We start from the raw sequence: 16665 nt of genomic DNA, 5'->3' as shown, positions 1-16665 counted from the left end.
CAGTTACTTCAATTAATGTCAATCTTTTACTCTGTCTTTGATTTTACGTTTTTCTAAAAAAAAATTCTACTTTCTCTTCTAATATATCTCCAGATATTATCACATCTGTTAAAATTACCGATTCTTTCTTATCACCATGGTGATAAGAACCTTCTTTCACCATAGGCTAAATATAAATGTGTATGTAAAGCTCCTGTCAATTCGTAGAATTCCACGAATGTCAAGACTGTTGTTTCGCGGACTTCCAAGAATCAATAATTTTTATGCCGCCAAAATTTTCTCGGAGTTCTGTTTATCTGTAGTTCAAATCTCGTTACTTATGCAAAATTTATGCGGTTTTTCGATCATTTTATCCGCTCTTTAAACTACGAATTTTCTCTTTTTTTTTCAAGTTTTATATTTGTATACATTATTATAACGGTAATCAACATTCAATTCTTTCATTCAGTAATCACTTTTCGACTCGACGATACCACTATTTTTTCGATAGACTTTTCCACACTTATAGCTGATGGTAACCACGTGGTTTTCTTAAATCACGATATGTTTAATGCGATATTATTTATAACAACACGTGAATCTCGAGACGTACATTTAATGGTATGCCTGCAAGTGACGTAGTGTCGGTATCTCGATCCTATTTCCCCATTCTATTTCGAGTAAGTTGTAAGAGTTTGAATAATAATTATTATTTGGTGCGTATAAGATAAAGTAAATTTGTTTATGTATTATAATTAATAGATTGGAATGTTTGGTATATGTACTAGTAATTGGATATAGTCATGATTAAAAAACAGTTAAATGATTGAAACGTCGTGATAAATATAATTAAGGCCGAAATATAAAAGGGGTAATTAAATTAAATTAAGGGGGATGTGATCGTTAAGGAAAGTGGTAGTACAATGCTAATGTGGGATAACAATAACCCAATAGGTTCAAAGGGTCACAAAGTGTGAGGTTTGAACAAATTGGATGATTTGGTATCACCAAATTTGGAAAAAGGGCGAAATTAAAATAAATTAAATATTAAAGATAAATAGGTAAAGTCATGCTATATCCACAATATATATATATAATTTAATACAGTAAGCTGATGTCTCCAATAAGAAAAAACTAATAAAATCACACTTATGCATGCCCATAACAATAAAAAAAGGTACTCACCACATACAGAAGGAAAAAAGGCGATAAACAATAGCTATAAAGGTAGAGCTAAAAATCACACAAAACTTTCTGTTCAACTAAACATTTATTTTTGTAAAACTGCTTATTTTGATTATTGCGTAACAAACAAACAATATGATTCCAACACATTTTGTCTCACAAAAAATATCTTTTAAAAAGAAATGGGTGACAAGAGAATTTGAAGAAACCAAAGGCGTCATGCAAAAAGTTAAATAGAAAGGAACGAGTAATCTAGCCATTAAAATAAATAAGAGAAGAAAACTTAAATTTGAGAGGGCTTTTAATGTTAAAGAAAATTAAAGGTATAAAATGTTGATTTTAAATTTTACAGAAATTGATTACAGCTATGGATTTAATTTAAGATAAAGGTTAAAAAAAAAAGAGAATCCCTCGATACGGACCGAAGTCCGCATCTCGGAAAAAAAGAAACCAGCCAGAAGGCTCGAGAGAAAAAGAATCCCTTCAAAAAAAAAATGACTTAAAAATTCCTTAACTGGGGTAGACCAGAAAAATTACGGCCAATTAAAATTAAAGAGGCGGAGAGTTTGAAATTTAAAAGAAAGAGATTGGCTAGTTAGCCCCCCTAAAATTAAAGGAAGAAAAAGAAAGGCGTGAGTAGAGGGGTTGGTTGACTTTCCCCACAGGAAGTGCGATGACCGCAACGACCATGAGAAAGGTCACCAAGAAAGTTAAAAAGATTGCTAAAAAGAAAAAAAGGAATAACGTTTAAAGAAAAATTGAAGGCTTAAATAAAATTAGAAATAAAATTGTCACATTACATTAAGTGTATATGTGACATAAGTCAAACCCGTCAAGTATGAATTCTCTTAAGCGACACATTCTATATTCTTATACAAAGATTCTTTCACAAAGATTTCAATTCTTTCACTACATATTTACGCAGAGACTTGACACAAAGACAGGCAGGTATCATGTAGAACATAAACAAATTATGCATCGAAGTTGCCAGGTACACAAAACAAAAATATATCACTGTTACAATAAACTACATCAACAAATAATAAATCTAAGTTAAGTTAAGAACGTAGTCGAGAAAGAATTATATTTTATCAAATGAGGTGTGCGGTACGGTGCTGTATTTAATTAACTTCACGTTAATTAACATTCTAACTTATAGGGAAAGAATAAGCTTAACTTTATCACGCTATTTCGCTTATACGAGACTTAACACAAAGACCTGGCGCTAACGTCATAGGTCACTTGTGTGGGTATCCCTGATCTTCTTCTTGAAGTTCAAGAAACCCAATTTACCCCGTTTTGACGTGGCCAACTTTGTCGTAAATTCCCTTGGTTTATTCATCAATCTCTTTTAAGTTATTTCCCTAAATCTCACAGTTTTTAAAGTCATTTTTTATGCTATGACGACTTGCAAAGTGCAAAATAGGAAGAATATGTAATTTATGTATATATTTATATAGATACAATAGTACAAATTTTCTTAACACGTTCACGCCGGGGTGACCCACCGGTGGGTGACGCTAGATTTTCTCATCTTGGCTGCGCACCGGAGTAAAAACTGATAACAAATAAATTTCATTTTTTAGTTTTTTTCCGGGAATAATGAATATCCATAACTACCAATTGTTTTTAACGGATGCAATTTTTATATTGAATTGCTTCTTCGCCGTGATAAATTTCCTTACAGTGAATTGTTATTGTTGAGAATAGATTAACTCCTCCCGAATATTATCTAATATTGAAATAGTTCTTCTACCAGTATTTTCACTTTTCCCGGCGTGAACATGTTAAGAAATGCATGATTCAGGCGATTTTTTTGCAATCAGATCACATCCTCGAACTTTTCAGATTGACTCCTAGAACGGGAAGTAATATAAATATCCGAGCATTAGATCAAAAGTTTTTCAGGATAGTCCATTTTTAATTCTGCACATTATACAATCGCTTCTTTTGTAAGCACACATTTAACACGTTCACTCCGGGAAAAGTGAAAATACTGGTACGGAAAAGAGAAAATACTGGTAGAAGAACTATTTCAATATTAGATAATATTCGGGAGGAGTTAATCTATTCTCAACAATAACAATTCACTGTATGGAAATTTAACACGGCGAAGAAGCAATTCAATATAAAAATTGCATCCGTTAAAAATAATTGGTAGTTATGGATTTTTATTATTCCCGGAAAAAAACTAAAAAATGAAATTTATTGTTACCAGTTTTTACTCCGGTGCGCAGCCAAGATGAGACAATCTAGCGTGACCCACCGGTGGGTCATCCCGACGTGAACGTGTTAAAGAGATAAAATTTTAAAATCTAACGTAATTTTGTAAATTTACGTAAGATTCCGTACGCTTCCATACTAAGATTTGAAGCAGCTGCTCATGCTCACGTTTTTATTTTTTATTCAATTTTTTTTAATTTTATAGATTATACATATCTTCACTTTTTGAGATTTTCGTAAAACACAAGCACGCTGCTCATAGCTGTTGAATGTTGTTTTCTGTTTAAGTCTACCTTCGAATTAAGAACATGTACAGGGCGCAAAAGAAAAACAAGAAACGGACTACCCTGAATAAATTTTGATCTAATGATCGGATCTTCACGTTTTAGGACTCAATCTTAGTGGCTCGGGGGGGGGGTGACCATTTAAGTTACAACAGAGATAAAAACGTACTTTCTCTGAATAAACATACCTTTTTTTTCTCGACTGATTCGGATTTCTGACCCCCAAAATATAGGGAGTAGCCGCTGTCTGGGAAATATGGTCCAATAGTTTAGTCAGGGGAACACTCCAAAGTTTGAACCCCTTAATGTTAATATTACTTTTTGCGTATTTCACCATATATCAAGAATACATCAGCGAATTGAAAACTTTTTACCCACAATTATAAAATTCATTTATCAAAAGATAATGAATTTTATAATTTATTCAAAGATATTATAATTCATTTATTCAAAAATAATGAATTATCTATGCAAAAAATGACTTTTAATAAATATTTATTATTTTATTTTATATTAGTCGAAAAGAATTTCAATTGTAAGGTACACAATTTTTTACATCATTTTAAAGAATATAATTTTACTTGGTAAAATATAGTTAAAAATGGTAAATATTTAAGAAAAATAATTTTTTTGCATGGAATTATCCTTGGAAAAATGAACTTCATAATTGTGTGTAAAAATTTTTCAATTCATTTAAGACGTTTTTGAGATATAGCGTAATACTCAAAAAGTAAAATTAACATCAAGGATTCCAAACTTTGGAAGGCTGTCCTGACCAAACTATTTGGACCATGTTTCCCAGATTGCTGCTACCCCTTATATTTTGGGGGATTCAAAATCCGAATCCGTTGAAAAATAGGTATGTTTAATCAGAGAAAGTATGTTTTTGTGTCTGATTTCGTATCTTTAAATATTGTCGGCGCTACTTAATTAGCATATTTGTGGTCAATCCCTCGAACCATTAAGAACGTAATGATCCGATATTTAGATTAAAAGTTATTCAGGATGGTTCGTTTTTATTTTGGTCACTATACAAGCTGCAAATAGTTGAAAAAGAACGATACAAAATTAAGATGGAGGATTTTTTATTACAAAATGTTAAAATAAATCGTTTGATTATACTGCAATTGGTTGATTTAATAAGATTAATAGTGACCGACCTACCCTCGGAGGAGTTTTCGGTTTGACACGTTGCCACTTGAGAACCAAACACTGCAAAATTACAGTAAAGCAGAATTAACTAATAAAGATTGATACACATTAGAAAATATCACAATATCTATGACGTGTAAATTTGAAACAATAAATCAAGTACTTTAAATTACGTAAGAAAGTAAAAAAATACGAAGTGGATAAATGCAAGCAAAATGTGCTCGTGCAAGAAACGATAGTTCAACATCCCCAATGAGATTTATAAAATTTAAAATCAATAATAATTATAAAAGGGATTTATAGCTAAAGCCAATATAAAATTTCGGAGCAAGACATCAAAGCTTATGGCTATCACAAAAGAGATCACCAATGACCAAAAGTTCTCTATGGAAGGGAAAGGCCCCTGATTGATTTAACAACAAAAATAAATAAATTTCATTGGTTTTAGTTTAAATTTATTGTAGTTTAATTGCACTTAGTCCGTAAGAAATTAAATGTTTTTTCGTTATTTAAAATTGTCGAATATATTTATTTTGTGTAGGAAGAGTTTTAACTTCCAAAGGGTTTAATATATTGTGTAGGAAGAGGTTTCACTTCCAAAGGGTTTAATATATTGTGTAGGAAGAGGTTTTACTTCCAAAGGGTTTAATATATTGTGTAGGAAGAGGTTTCACTTCCAAAGGGTTTAATATATTTTGTAGGAAGAGGTTTCACTTCCAAAGGGTTTAATATATTTTGTAGGAAGAGGTTTTACTTCCAAAGGGTTTAATATATTGTGTATGAAGAGGTTTCACTTCCAAAGGGTTTAATATATTTTGTAGGATGAGGTTTAACTTCCAAAGGGTTTAAAATATTGCGTAGGAAGAGGTTTAACTTCCAAAGGGTTTAATATATTGTGTAGGAAGAGGTTTAACTTCCAAAGGGTTTAATATATTGTGTAGGAAGAGGTTTAACTTCCAAAGGGTTTAATATATTGTGTAGGAAGAGGTTTAACTTCCAAAATATCAACGTGGAATGTTTATTTTGATTTTGTGGTCGATATTTCACTTTATAACGTGTTTAACTTTCTGATTTTTGCTAAATCTCCTATTTTCATTCACGTAAGTTAGATATTTTTTCACTCGTGCCAGCGTATTTCACTAATATCAACGTGCGCATGCGCTATTGCGCATGGGATTTAACGTAAAAGTGTGAAATCTCCCTAATGAGGTAACGCTTAGTTTGAAATACAAACTGCGCGCTAAAAATTTGAACAACTGAACCGCTGTTTTATTTTAAAAACTGAGCGAATACAAATTTACGGAATGAAAGTGATAATAGCTGTGGTAACGGTTTTTATCACACGGAAACTATGCTTTTTGATAAGAATTTTATCTGTAAATTCTTCATAAAAACATATCCCGCATTATTAAAATGATCTTAACATGCTTTTTATTCTTTGTTGTGATTAATAACGCGTTAGTAATATCATCTAGAATAAAAATTGAAAAAAATGGCTACGAAGATATTCTCATTGCACTACCGTCAGAAATTACTCCTGAAAAAAGAACCAATTTGGTCTCGACCTTGAAGGTACGTTTTTAAAAACTAGCAATTCTCTAACAGTAATTTTAAAAACAAACTAGTAGTTTGAAAAAAAGAACTTTTAATTGTAAAAACAAGCCATTCCAATAATGATAAAGTATTGTAAGTTCCATAATGTGTTAGAAAAGAAGAAAGTTCTTTATGTCTCAAAAAAAAAAAACTTCACGAAAAAAAAATCTCATTTTAAGTTGTTTTTTTATATATGTATGCTACAGCAGAAAGTATTTTTTTTTTTATCTGTCTGAGTATGAATGAGCCATGTTAATTTATAAATAACACTAATCCGTTTTCTTTTATAAAATTATGTAAAGCGGTAGGGAATTCAGCTCAAAAAATTATAACTACACAGCTACAGTAGTTTAAGTAAGATGAAAGAACGAAAAAACTGGTAGTTAAATTATTTCAATTTTAGCTATTTTATCGAGTTAAATATGCTTCAATGTGAGCATATTGTATGAGGCAACTACCTTGCGGCACTTGCCTCTTTATAAAGGTGAAATTACCTTCGGCAACGAGAGGGACATATCGGTGATAAAAAAAAGTAATATATGCTCTTTCCGGAAGGATGCCACTGGCGGACGGTACCAAATTATTTATATTTAAAGCAAAAAAAAAAATTTTTGCCTTCACTTTTAGTTATAAACTCTAAGCAATATGCTGGAGAAAGTTGCTATTACTCTCTTATAATAGTAATTTAACTCTATGGGAATACTAGAATTTCATTGAAAAAGTAGAAGATATTTTTTATTTTATATGGCAATTTAAGAATATTATGCGTGTAAATCACATGTGATCTTGTTATTATGATTTTTGAAGTGATGATTTTTCTTACTCTGCTGCACAGCAGCTTTCGTTGGCCTAGCATAGATACAAATCAAGGGGGAGTAACACTCGGTATTCCGGTCTTACCCCGAGAGCTGAAGTAGTTATCAAAACAAAACAGAACAATTCTACCATTGGACTAAATTCCTTATGTTTGTCATATGGAATCCCTTTTCTTATGTGTATCTTATGTTTTGTTTGTTCAATCCTTAGTGAACTTATAATAAGTATGACTAAAAATAATATTTTAACTATAATGACCAATAAATACGGAAAGCTTAAAAAAAAAAAAAAAAAAATTGAAACTTGATGAAGTTTGACAAACTTATCGATACAGACGCTTCAAATTAATCAAGAACTGCGCTAATATGGTAGGACCTTTCGGAGTTTGTCGGTTTGAAAACATAACTAATTTTTACACAATAGAGATACCCGGTGTCCCCAACTACTCGATCTCACCCCACTCTCCCCAATATATTGTAAACTAAACTATACTCAGTGGCGCGACGGCCCATAGAAGGCCAACTAGTTTTCTTGGCTTTGGGCTCTGGAGTGCCGGAGCAGATGTTCCGGTTAGGTGGTTATCCGAACGCTGAACCCCCAGTATTTAGTTCCCCAGCAAGCTTGGTACTGATTTTATTGACCCACTGAAAGGATGAAAGGCTGAGTCAACCTTACCCGGCCCAAAGATCGCACTCAGGACCTGGGACAGGAGAACGCAAAGCGCACTCAGCCACCGGGTGTCAATATATTGTAAAACTGTAACTAAATATGTTTATCGTAAAACGTTGCATTATAAGGTAATATCTCGCAATTACTTTATTTCGTAATATATTAATACTACTTAAGTTTTAAGCCTTTACTTTCGAATAATAAAAATTGACAAAAATAAGAAATAATAGCAAGAAAGAGTATGAAATGGGGATGATAAATAAATATTATGTCAAATATTTTACTACATATACTATAAATATATATATTTTATATATGTATGTATTTTACTATATATATTTATTAATATATTTTATTTATATATTTTACTATATATATTTTATTATAAATATTTTATTTGCAAATATTTTACGTGCAAATACATTATAAGGTTTATTTAGCTTATACTAAATACAACCAAAGGCATCGAGATCGTCTTCAGTTATTGACAACCGTATCGTGTAATTTTACTATCTAAAGAGAATGGACGAAATAAGATGATAATAATTTTCATATAAACTTTCTTTGTTGATATTAGATGATCTAAGTTTCAATAAAATTGCGCCCCAATATTCCAAGCGCTATTGAAAAGGTATGAAAACCAAAGAGTGCCATTAACACATGTGTTGTTTTATGGATAATTACAATAAGCCTATTATAAAATTAAATTAAAATGAAATAAGAAATAAATTTATTTATGTGTCTAATTAAGAGTTCTTTTAATTAGGGAACTAATTTAATGAAAGAAACTCAGCACACATCTCTTGAAGAGTTAATGAGTCAACAGCAGTGTCCGCGGAAGTATTTCAAGAGTGGGAGGGGTTGCCTACCTCCCTATATACATGGTTAATATAGGAACCGGTATATTAACCGGGTCCTAATTATCTGAACCTCACAGAATGGCAATCAAGAATTCATACCTGCCTACTCTTCTGGATTTTCCGGAAGATTTTATTTTCATATTTAAAGTGGTAGTAAATATATACTATTTTTTCTTTCATAAACTTAATTTTTTAATGATTTTAATCACCACGATTCTTACAAAAATTAAGCAGATATATTAATATGCGTTACTATCATGGTTGTCAACTTAAGTTTTCTCAAATACAACGCATTTGTTTGCTTAAAATTGAAGTTTTAATTCCATTTTAATACCACTGGGAAAAATGATAATGGAAGGGATTAAAAGTTGGCAGGTATGAGAATTCGAACTTACAATTTTAACTTCATGTTTCGAATTGTTTTAAAATTAAAATAAAATTAAATTAGGTATCTCTCATTTAATGGTATTTTTTTTTATTCTATTACACTGTTATTATACTGTTCGCTGTGAAATTGGAAATAAAGAATTTTTTCCTTCAGTCAGATATAGGGACGTATATTTTCTATGCTGAGTGATGCTGAGAGTTTTCACCAAGGAAATGTTAAAGCTCGCTTGAAATAGAGACATTTTTTTTTTATAATTCAGACACAAAAAAATTATCTATTTTTCTTAATTGTAAATTTAATTATTTTAACTAAACAAATATTGAGTAAAAATTATAATCTTAAAAGGGACTGTGTCCATTTATATAATGGAAAGGGGCTAAAACCCCAGTGAACCCCTGGTACAGCGGGCTCTGGTCAACAATGAGTGATAATGCAACAGCTAATCTAATATATCTGAATCCATTAAAAAGAAAAACTTTTTAAAATGATTATATATTTTTAAATACTACATGGTTCCTAATTTGATTGACAAACGCACTTTGTTGCAGAATCTTCTTCAACATTCTTCGGATGTACTGTCGAGGGCTACAAAAGGTCGTGCTCAGTTCCACGCAGTTTCATTCCTTGTACCAGATAAATGGGGAGACATTGATAACTGGTTTCCAAATCGAGACAAGACCATTATTTTTGAAGAACCTAAAGCAGCATTAAACAGAGACGAGGCTGATATAGTAATAACTAATCCCGATGAAGAAGTAAACCCATACACTCTCCATCATCAAGGATGTGGGAAACAGTCTCATAGGATTTATATTCCTTCAAACTTTTCAGTCTCCGGAAACATTCAAGGAAAGAGTATGTCTTTTATTTTGCGACAGTCTTCTAACAGAATATGGAGAGAAAAACATTTACAGATACTTATATTTAGGGTTATTTTTATAGGTGTGGAATTTGTCAGGCTTTGGTCAGAATTCCGATATGGTATTTTTCCTGAAGGTGGATTTGAAAATGACGATAGATTTCCTCCCATATATCGAATTCATAAAGAGGGAATATTTATAGAAACTGGTTGCGTTAACAAACCATTCCGGTATTTTAATTTCTTTTTCCTTCTATTAAACTACATTCTGGAACTGTTATTATTTTATAAATAATTTATTAACAGAATTAAATAGAATTAATTTATAAATTAAATAAGAATTAATTTATAAATTAAATAAGAATTAATTTATAAATTAAATAAGAATTAATTCATAAATAATTTTTATTACTCAAATAGTGTAGATAATAATATTTAGGTTTTAAAACATTTTTAAAAAAATCCGTAAGTATTCTACATTTTTATACGTTTTAATGCATACCCTGACATGCAATTTTTAAAATACATGCTATATTTAAATATCATGTAATATTTAGCTTCATGCAATGTTTAAATTAGCAATGAAATTTAAGAAACCAAACGTCGGGGAAACACATATTTTTAATTTACTCAGCATTATAGTTTTGTCACCATTGCTAATACAGGCTCGATAATCCTATAACTATTAAAAAACGAAAACGAACGGTTTGAAACGAACTTTATTAATATTTAAAGCAGATTTTTTTTTTACTAAGAAAGTGTACCGATATTGTAAATATCTAATAAAACTACAAAAATAAAATTAAGTTCCACCATTCCATTAAACGTTTTTTTCATACAATTTTCTTCATTAAATAGCTGATAAAACTGGGTAGATGAATTTCAGTTCCACAATTCCATTAAACGGCATTTTCGTACAATTTTTTTCATTAAATATCTAATAAACCTTTTAAGAAATAAAACTTGAAAATTAAAACTTTAAAAATAAAACTTAAAAAATAAAATGAAATTCCATCATTATATTTAACGCAATTTCCATAAAATTTTGATGTAGCATTAAACTCGTAACAAATAAGTTTATGCTAGTTACGCAAGTAACATTCAAAAATTTTCTTCTACTAGAATTTGAATTAATATTTATTTATAAATTTTACAGTGTTCCGAATGAATGTGAGGTACCCTGGAATTGTGATGGATATCAAATAATACCTTCTGTTATGGATCAACATTACACTAATGTAAGTAGTTTTATACTGAGAACAAAAGCTCGTTTTATCTTCCACTACCTAAAATTTTTTCCCACTTCTAACTCTCCTTAAAAAATTATAAGTTGTTTGTATTTGTTTAATTGATCGAACAATTTTAGAAAAGAATTTAGATCGAACAATTTTTACTGTTATTTAAATTTTCCTTATTATTGAAAACCAAGTTTTTTAAAGTAATAATAAACAGCCCATTTCCATTCTTTTAACATAACTAAAGGTAAAGAGAATCTATTTGATATCTTTTAACAAAAATTATTGAGATCATTAAGAAAGTATGTTCTAATTTTATTAATTGATATATGGTAAATGGGTCTAAATTTTGTGCCTTTTATTATTAAATTCTCAAGTTCTAAGTTTTCTATAACATTTAAATTACGAGCAATAATATGTTTAATGATGTTATCAACAAGATCAAAATATTTCTCTTCTTCTCAGTGACGTTCATAATCGGTTGGATATACTAATTTTTCCTAAATGCTTACTAATGTCATAATTAAATATAGTTCTACCAAGAAATTTATTAATTTTCTGTTTATAATTTTCGTCTTTATTTTGCTATATACATATATATATATATATATATATATATATATATATATATATATATATATATATATATATATATATATATATATATATATATATATATATATATATATATATATATATATATATATATATATATATATATATATATATATATATACACTTATCTGCTCTTTCGAAAATCTCACACTTAAGATAATAAAAAAAAATTAAAAAAAAAAACATGCAACTTTAACACAAATGGTATTTAGCGGTGGCCTAAAGCAACAGATGGTATGCCTCGGCCTTCTACTCTAGGTGGTTATGCCTAAAGTTCCGTAAAAGAATTAAACAGGTTCCGAGAGTTTCAACAGTTCAGAGTTCAATATAATCAATAATCCATTATTTACTTAATATTTTAGTTACCTTTACAATATTATTTTTAAAAAAAAACGTATAAAAAAGATAGGAAATTTTTTTGGGAAAACAATGCAGAATTTTTCATATAACAATTTATGGAATAAACTCCTAAAAAGACATGCATTAGTACATCCCATCATGTTTTTGAAACAAAAATAAAATAACTAGATTGAAATTAAAGAAATTTGTTTTCCTAATAGCCATTTTCAACGTTTAGCTTACAATTCAACGAAAGCTATCTTTTTTATACCTTTTCTTAAATAATATTGTAAAGTATAATTCAGCGAAATTCGGCTTTTTTCATTCATAATTCGGCTTTTTTTCATTCATATTCTGCTTATGATTATACACCTAAAAGAAATTCATAACAAAATTAGATTCAGTTCCAGGACAGTGAATTCAACTGTCGGATATAAAACCTAATTTAAGATTAGTAATGATTAAACGATGAGTAAGCAAACTGTCTAATGATTAAACGATGAATAAGCAAACTCTCTAATGATTAAACGATGAATAAGCAAACTCTCTAATGATTAAACGACGAATAAGCAAACCCTCTGAGAGATATTGCTAAAATTTTCCACCGTAGTGGACACCCTGTTTTTTGAGCAATAATAAACCTTTAACCTGCTGGATTCTTATTTCGCACCAATGGAGAAAGGATATTTATGAAAAAAGTGGTAGCAGATTTGCATATAAATTAAATAAAAAATGTTTGCAGTTAGGTACTAATTGTGTTAAAAGACACTGTTTCATTACAGAGCAAGATATAGAGCACATGATATGCATTTTTACATAATTAAAAGATTTTGGTTGAGAGTAATATTTGATTTTCCCCATTGTAAGTGCTGAGTATGAAAAATTAGATTTAACAGTCTTTAACATTAGAAAGAGAAAGGAGAAGAGACTAACTAAGACAAAGAGACATATTTTAAAAATGTATTTAAACGGTTATCAAGCTTGGTGAAGCATCAAGTTTAACATTAGAAAGAGAGAGAAAAATAGACTAACTAAGACAAAACGACGAATTTAAAAAATGGAACAAGGGTTGAAGTTGAGAAGAAGGTGAAGCATCATGACCAGTTCAACTTCGATAATTTTTGGTAAAAGTCAACTAAAATCTAAAATTTTAATTAGTTTACATAGCTCCCTTCCACACGCACACTCTCTTTAACCCACAGTCGGAGCAGATTTAATATTTATTCCCGTTTCTTGATCGTAGTTGAACTCTTCCTTACTTAAAGTAGTTTTAAGGTATTTTAAAGACGTTTGCAATTCCAAAAAAAGAAAATAGATCAACCCCTATTTTAAATTAACCCAAAAGTGTATTTTTAGACTTTTTATCTAATATATTTCTAGAGATACTTGAGAGTTTTTCTACATATTGGACACACATTCTATTTCTAACCAAATATTTATTCTACAATTATTTTATTTATATAATCTAACAGGGGACCTATTTCTGTGAAGGACACACTAGTTTGGGCCAAATCCACAATCCTGAAGCTCCTACAAAACACAACCTGCTATGTGATGAAGAAGGAACGTACTTTACCATACTAAGAAGTTCAGACTTCAAGCATGGAAAGTAATTATTTAACCTTTTTATTAAACATGACTAAATTTAGTCACTTTTTAAAAATTACCAATAACTGAAGTTTAATTAGTTTATTAAAACTACAATCATTTAATTCATAAAAACGAAGCTTTGCTGTTTTTGTCGTAGGCTATTAAAGCAAGAGCGTGCATTTGTTCTTGTTTTCCACACCCGTCACACGGCACACCCGTTTATAGGGCGGACCCATTCATTCATCCACAGATCGTAATTTTGATCTGAACCAGAGAATGATCAATCTCTAATTTAGCACCCCTGGAGGTTTAATTTGTTATGGGAACATGGAGAACTTTGGGACCCGACAAATTTATCGTGCACCAGTCACCATCATGTCTTCGACCGGCATGTCTTAGGCCGGCTGGATTCTTACTCGTTCTCCCGAACGAGAGTCCAGCTCCCTGTAAACCAGGCTATCCCGGCCTGTTGTTGTTTTAAGTTAACTTTATTAAGATGTTATGTTATACTTTGAGTATTAGCGAAAATCTTTTAACATTTTAAAGAGGATTAAAATGCTAGCTGCCAACGTTAGAGCTAATTTGCACAGTCCTTAAAAAATTTTCCAAATGACAACAACATTTGTTTTAATGTATAAACTGTGCGCAAATTTTAAAAATTAAACGTTTCCTAATTTAAAAAATTATAAATTATCTTATGTACCGCGACGAATCAATAATTCTAGCATATATATATATATATATATATATATATATATATATATATATATATATATAAATATATATATATATATATATATATATATATATATATATATATATATATATATATATATATATATATATATATATATATATATATATATATATATATATATATATATATATATATATATATATATATATATATATATATATATATAAACTAAATATATATATTTATGTGGTGCCAGTTCCTGTACACAAAGCTGAGCTCAGTTCTCAGATCCGTCAGCTAGAAGTCCCGCCAGACTATGTAAGCTGGAAGCTGATCCCTGTGCACGACTAGGAAGCAATGGGAATTTCCCTAAGACGAGAGAGCGCGGTGGACAACGAACCGAAAAAGACGTGACGTATATGCACTCCAAAGAGGAGTTATGATTATACAAAACGTTTAAAGACGAACTCTTACTTATTATTTTTTGTTATTCGTGTGATTGTTAATCGTCCGTCCTTATGTAAATTTAATCTTCAATATAAACTCATGTTTGTGAAAATTGCAACACCATGAAGGACTTACGCGAGTGAGCTGAAATTTTCAGGAAATGCAAAGTAGAGCATAATATGCAAATGATTAGAATTTCAGACCCGTAGCGCATGCGTATGCTGAGCAGCGCCCTCTGAACGGCGGATGGATCCGAATAAATAGACGGCTGTAGCGAGGCGTTTATGGTTATCGGTCGTTATCTGCTAGTGGTAAACGTTATCTCAGACGTTACTTATGCCTCTTCGATGAAAGAGAGCGAGATTTCAACAACTTACGGAGTTTGAAAGGGGGAGACATCGGCCTTCGTGAATCTGGGTTGTCTTATCATGCAGTAGCCGCTCGTGTGCAGCGTAACAGAAGCACGGTGATGCGTGTTTGGAAGCAGTGGACGGACGAGTGTCAGACAACTCGGAAATCCGGGAGTAGACCCCGAAATGTCACGTCAGCTCGCAATGATAGACACCTGGTCCGCATGGTGCTGACAGACCGTACGGCTCCCTCTAGACAACTGGCAGCACAGTGGTCAATGGCTACAGGTGTTTCATTGTGTGCTTCATCAATTCGTAGACGTCAACTGCAGCGTGGACTGCGCGCAAGGACTCCTTTATACAGGATCACCATCACGCTAAACCATAGCCGCCTGCGGCTACAATTGGCCAATCAGCATAGGGACTGGCGTGCTGATTGGCAGCGTGTCGTGTTTTCTGACGAATCCCGCTTTAATTTGTAGTACCATGATGGCCGCATTCGTGTCAGACGCTATGCCGGTGAATGCCACCTTCCGGAGTGCATTATCGAAATCCCCAGTGGACGAACACCCGGAGTTATGGTCTGGGGTGCCGTAGCATATCATGGACGATCTCAATTGCTACGAATTGTGGGTAATCTGAACAACAACCGGTACATCAGTGAAGTTCTACAGCTCCAAACTGTTCCCTTCCTTCAAGCCTTGCCAGGTGCTGTATTTCAACAGGACAATGCCCGCCCTCATATTGCTAGCACTGTTCAATCCTTCCTTGTATCGCGACAGGTACAACTTCTTCCTTGCCCAGCGTATTCCCCGGATATGTTGCCGATTGAACATGTGTTGGATTTCGTTGGTCGGCGCCTCGCTCGTAATCCTCGTCCTGTTACTTCTACAGGCGAACTTTGGGTACGCATACAAACTATATGGAATGCTCTTCCTCAGACAGACATTCAAAATTTGCTTAACTCCATGCCACGTCGTGTAGCAGCGCTTATTGCGGTGCGTGGTGGCTACACAAAATACTGATTTCGATCTCTTGTTATTGTTTGTTTGCTTTAAAAGTTTAATCATTTATTTGTACCACTACCACTCAACTGTGTAGTAAATTTCATTCAATTATGACGATTCCTTCATGGTGTTGCAATTTTCACAAACAGGAGTTTATATGTTTTTGTTTAAAAACAGTGCCTATTTATTCTAAGACGACCACTCATGCCGTCCCCACACACACACAAAAAAAAAAACAAATCACTTCAACAGTGCAGTAAGAACGACACTTTAAAACCCTCTTGTTACACTCAATTTGCGCTTTTGTTTTCATATTTTGTAATCTGGCAATCTTTCTGCGAAAACATTTTTAAATCATTCTTGAAAAATATCCGTCC

At 31.5% G+C, this 16665-nt stretch overlaps 1 protein-coding gene across 1 annotated transcript in view; it reads left to right on the top strand.

The window, feature by feature from the left end:
- The first annotated feature begins 6188 nt into the window (after positions 1-6188).
- LOC107456586 (calcium-activated chloride channel regulator 2) overlaps positions 6189-16665 on the top strand; it is a 29748-nt gene continuing 19271 nt past the window's right edge. The window contains exons 1-5 of the mRNA XM_087163570.1: positions 6189-6395; positions 9698-10004; positions 10092-10239; positions 11165-11246; positions 13670-13806. Of these exons, the coding sequence (XP_087019696.1) occupies positions 6237-6395; positions 9698-10004; positions 10092-10239; positions 11165-11246; positions 13670-13806 (833 nt within the window). The 5' untranslated portion in view covers positions 6189-6236. The remainder of the gene's footprint in view (positions 6396-9697; positions 10005-10091; positions 10240-11164; positions 11247-13669; positions 13807-16665) is intronic.

The sequence above is a fragment of the Parasteatoda tepidariorum genome, chromosome 5 (assembly GCF_982258835.1).
Source record: "Parasteatoda tepidariorum strain Cologne lab strain chromosome 5, Ptep-v5.0, whole genome shotgun sequence".
Taxonomy (NCBI): domain Eukaryota; kingdom Metazoa; phylum Arthropoda; class Arachnida; order Araneae; family Theridiidae; genus Parasteatoda; species Parasteatoda tepidariorum.
Note: the sequence above shows the minus strand (reverse complement) of the source record. Positions and strands in the feature narration are given on the sequence as shown.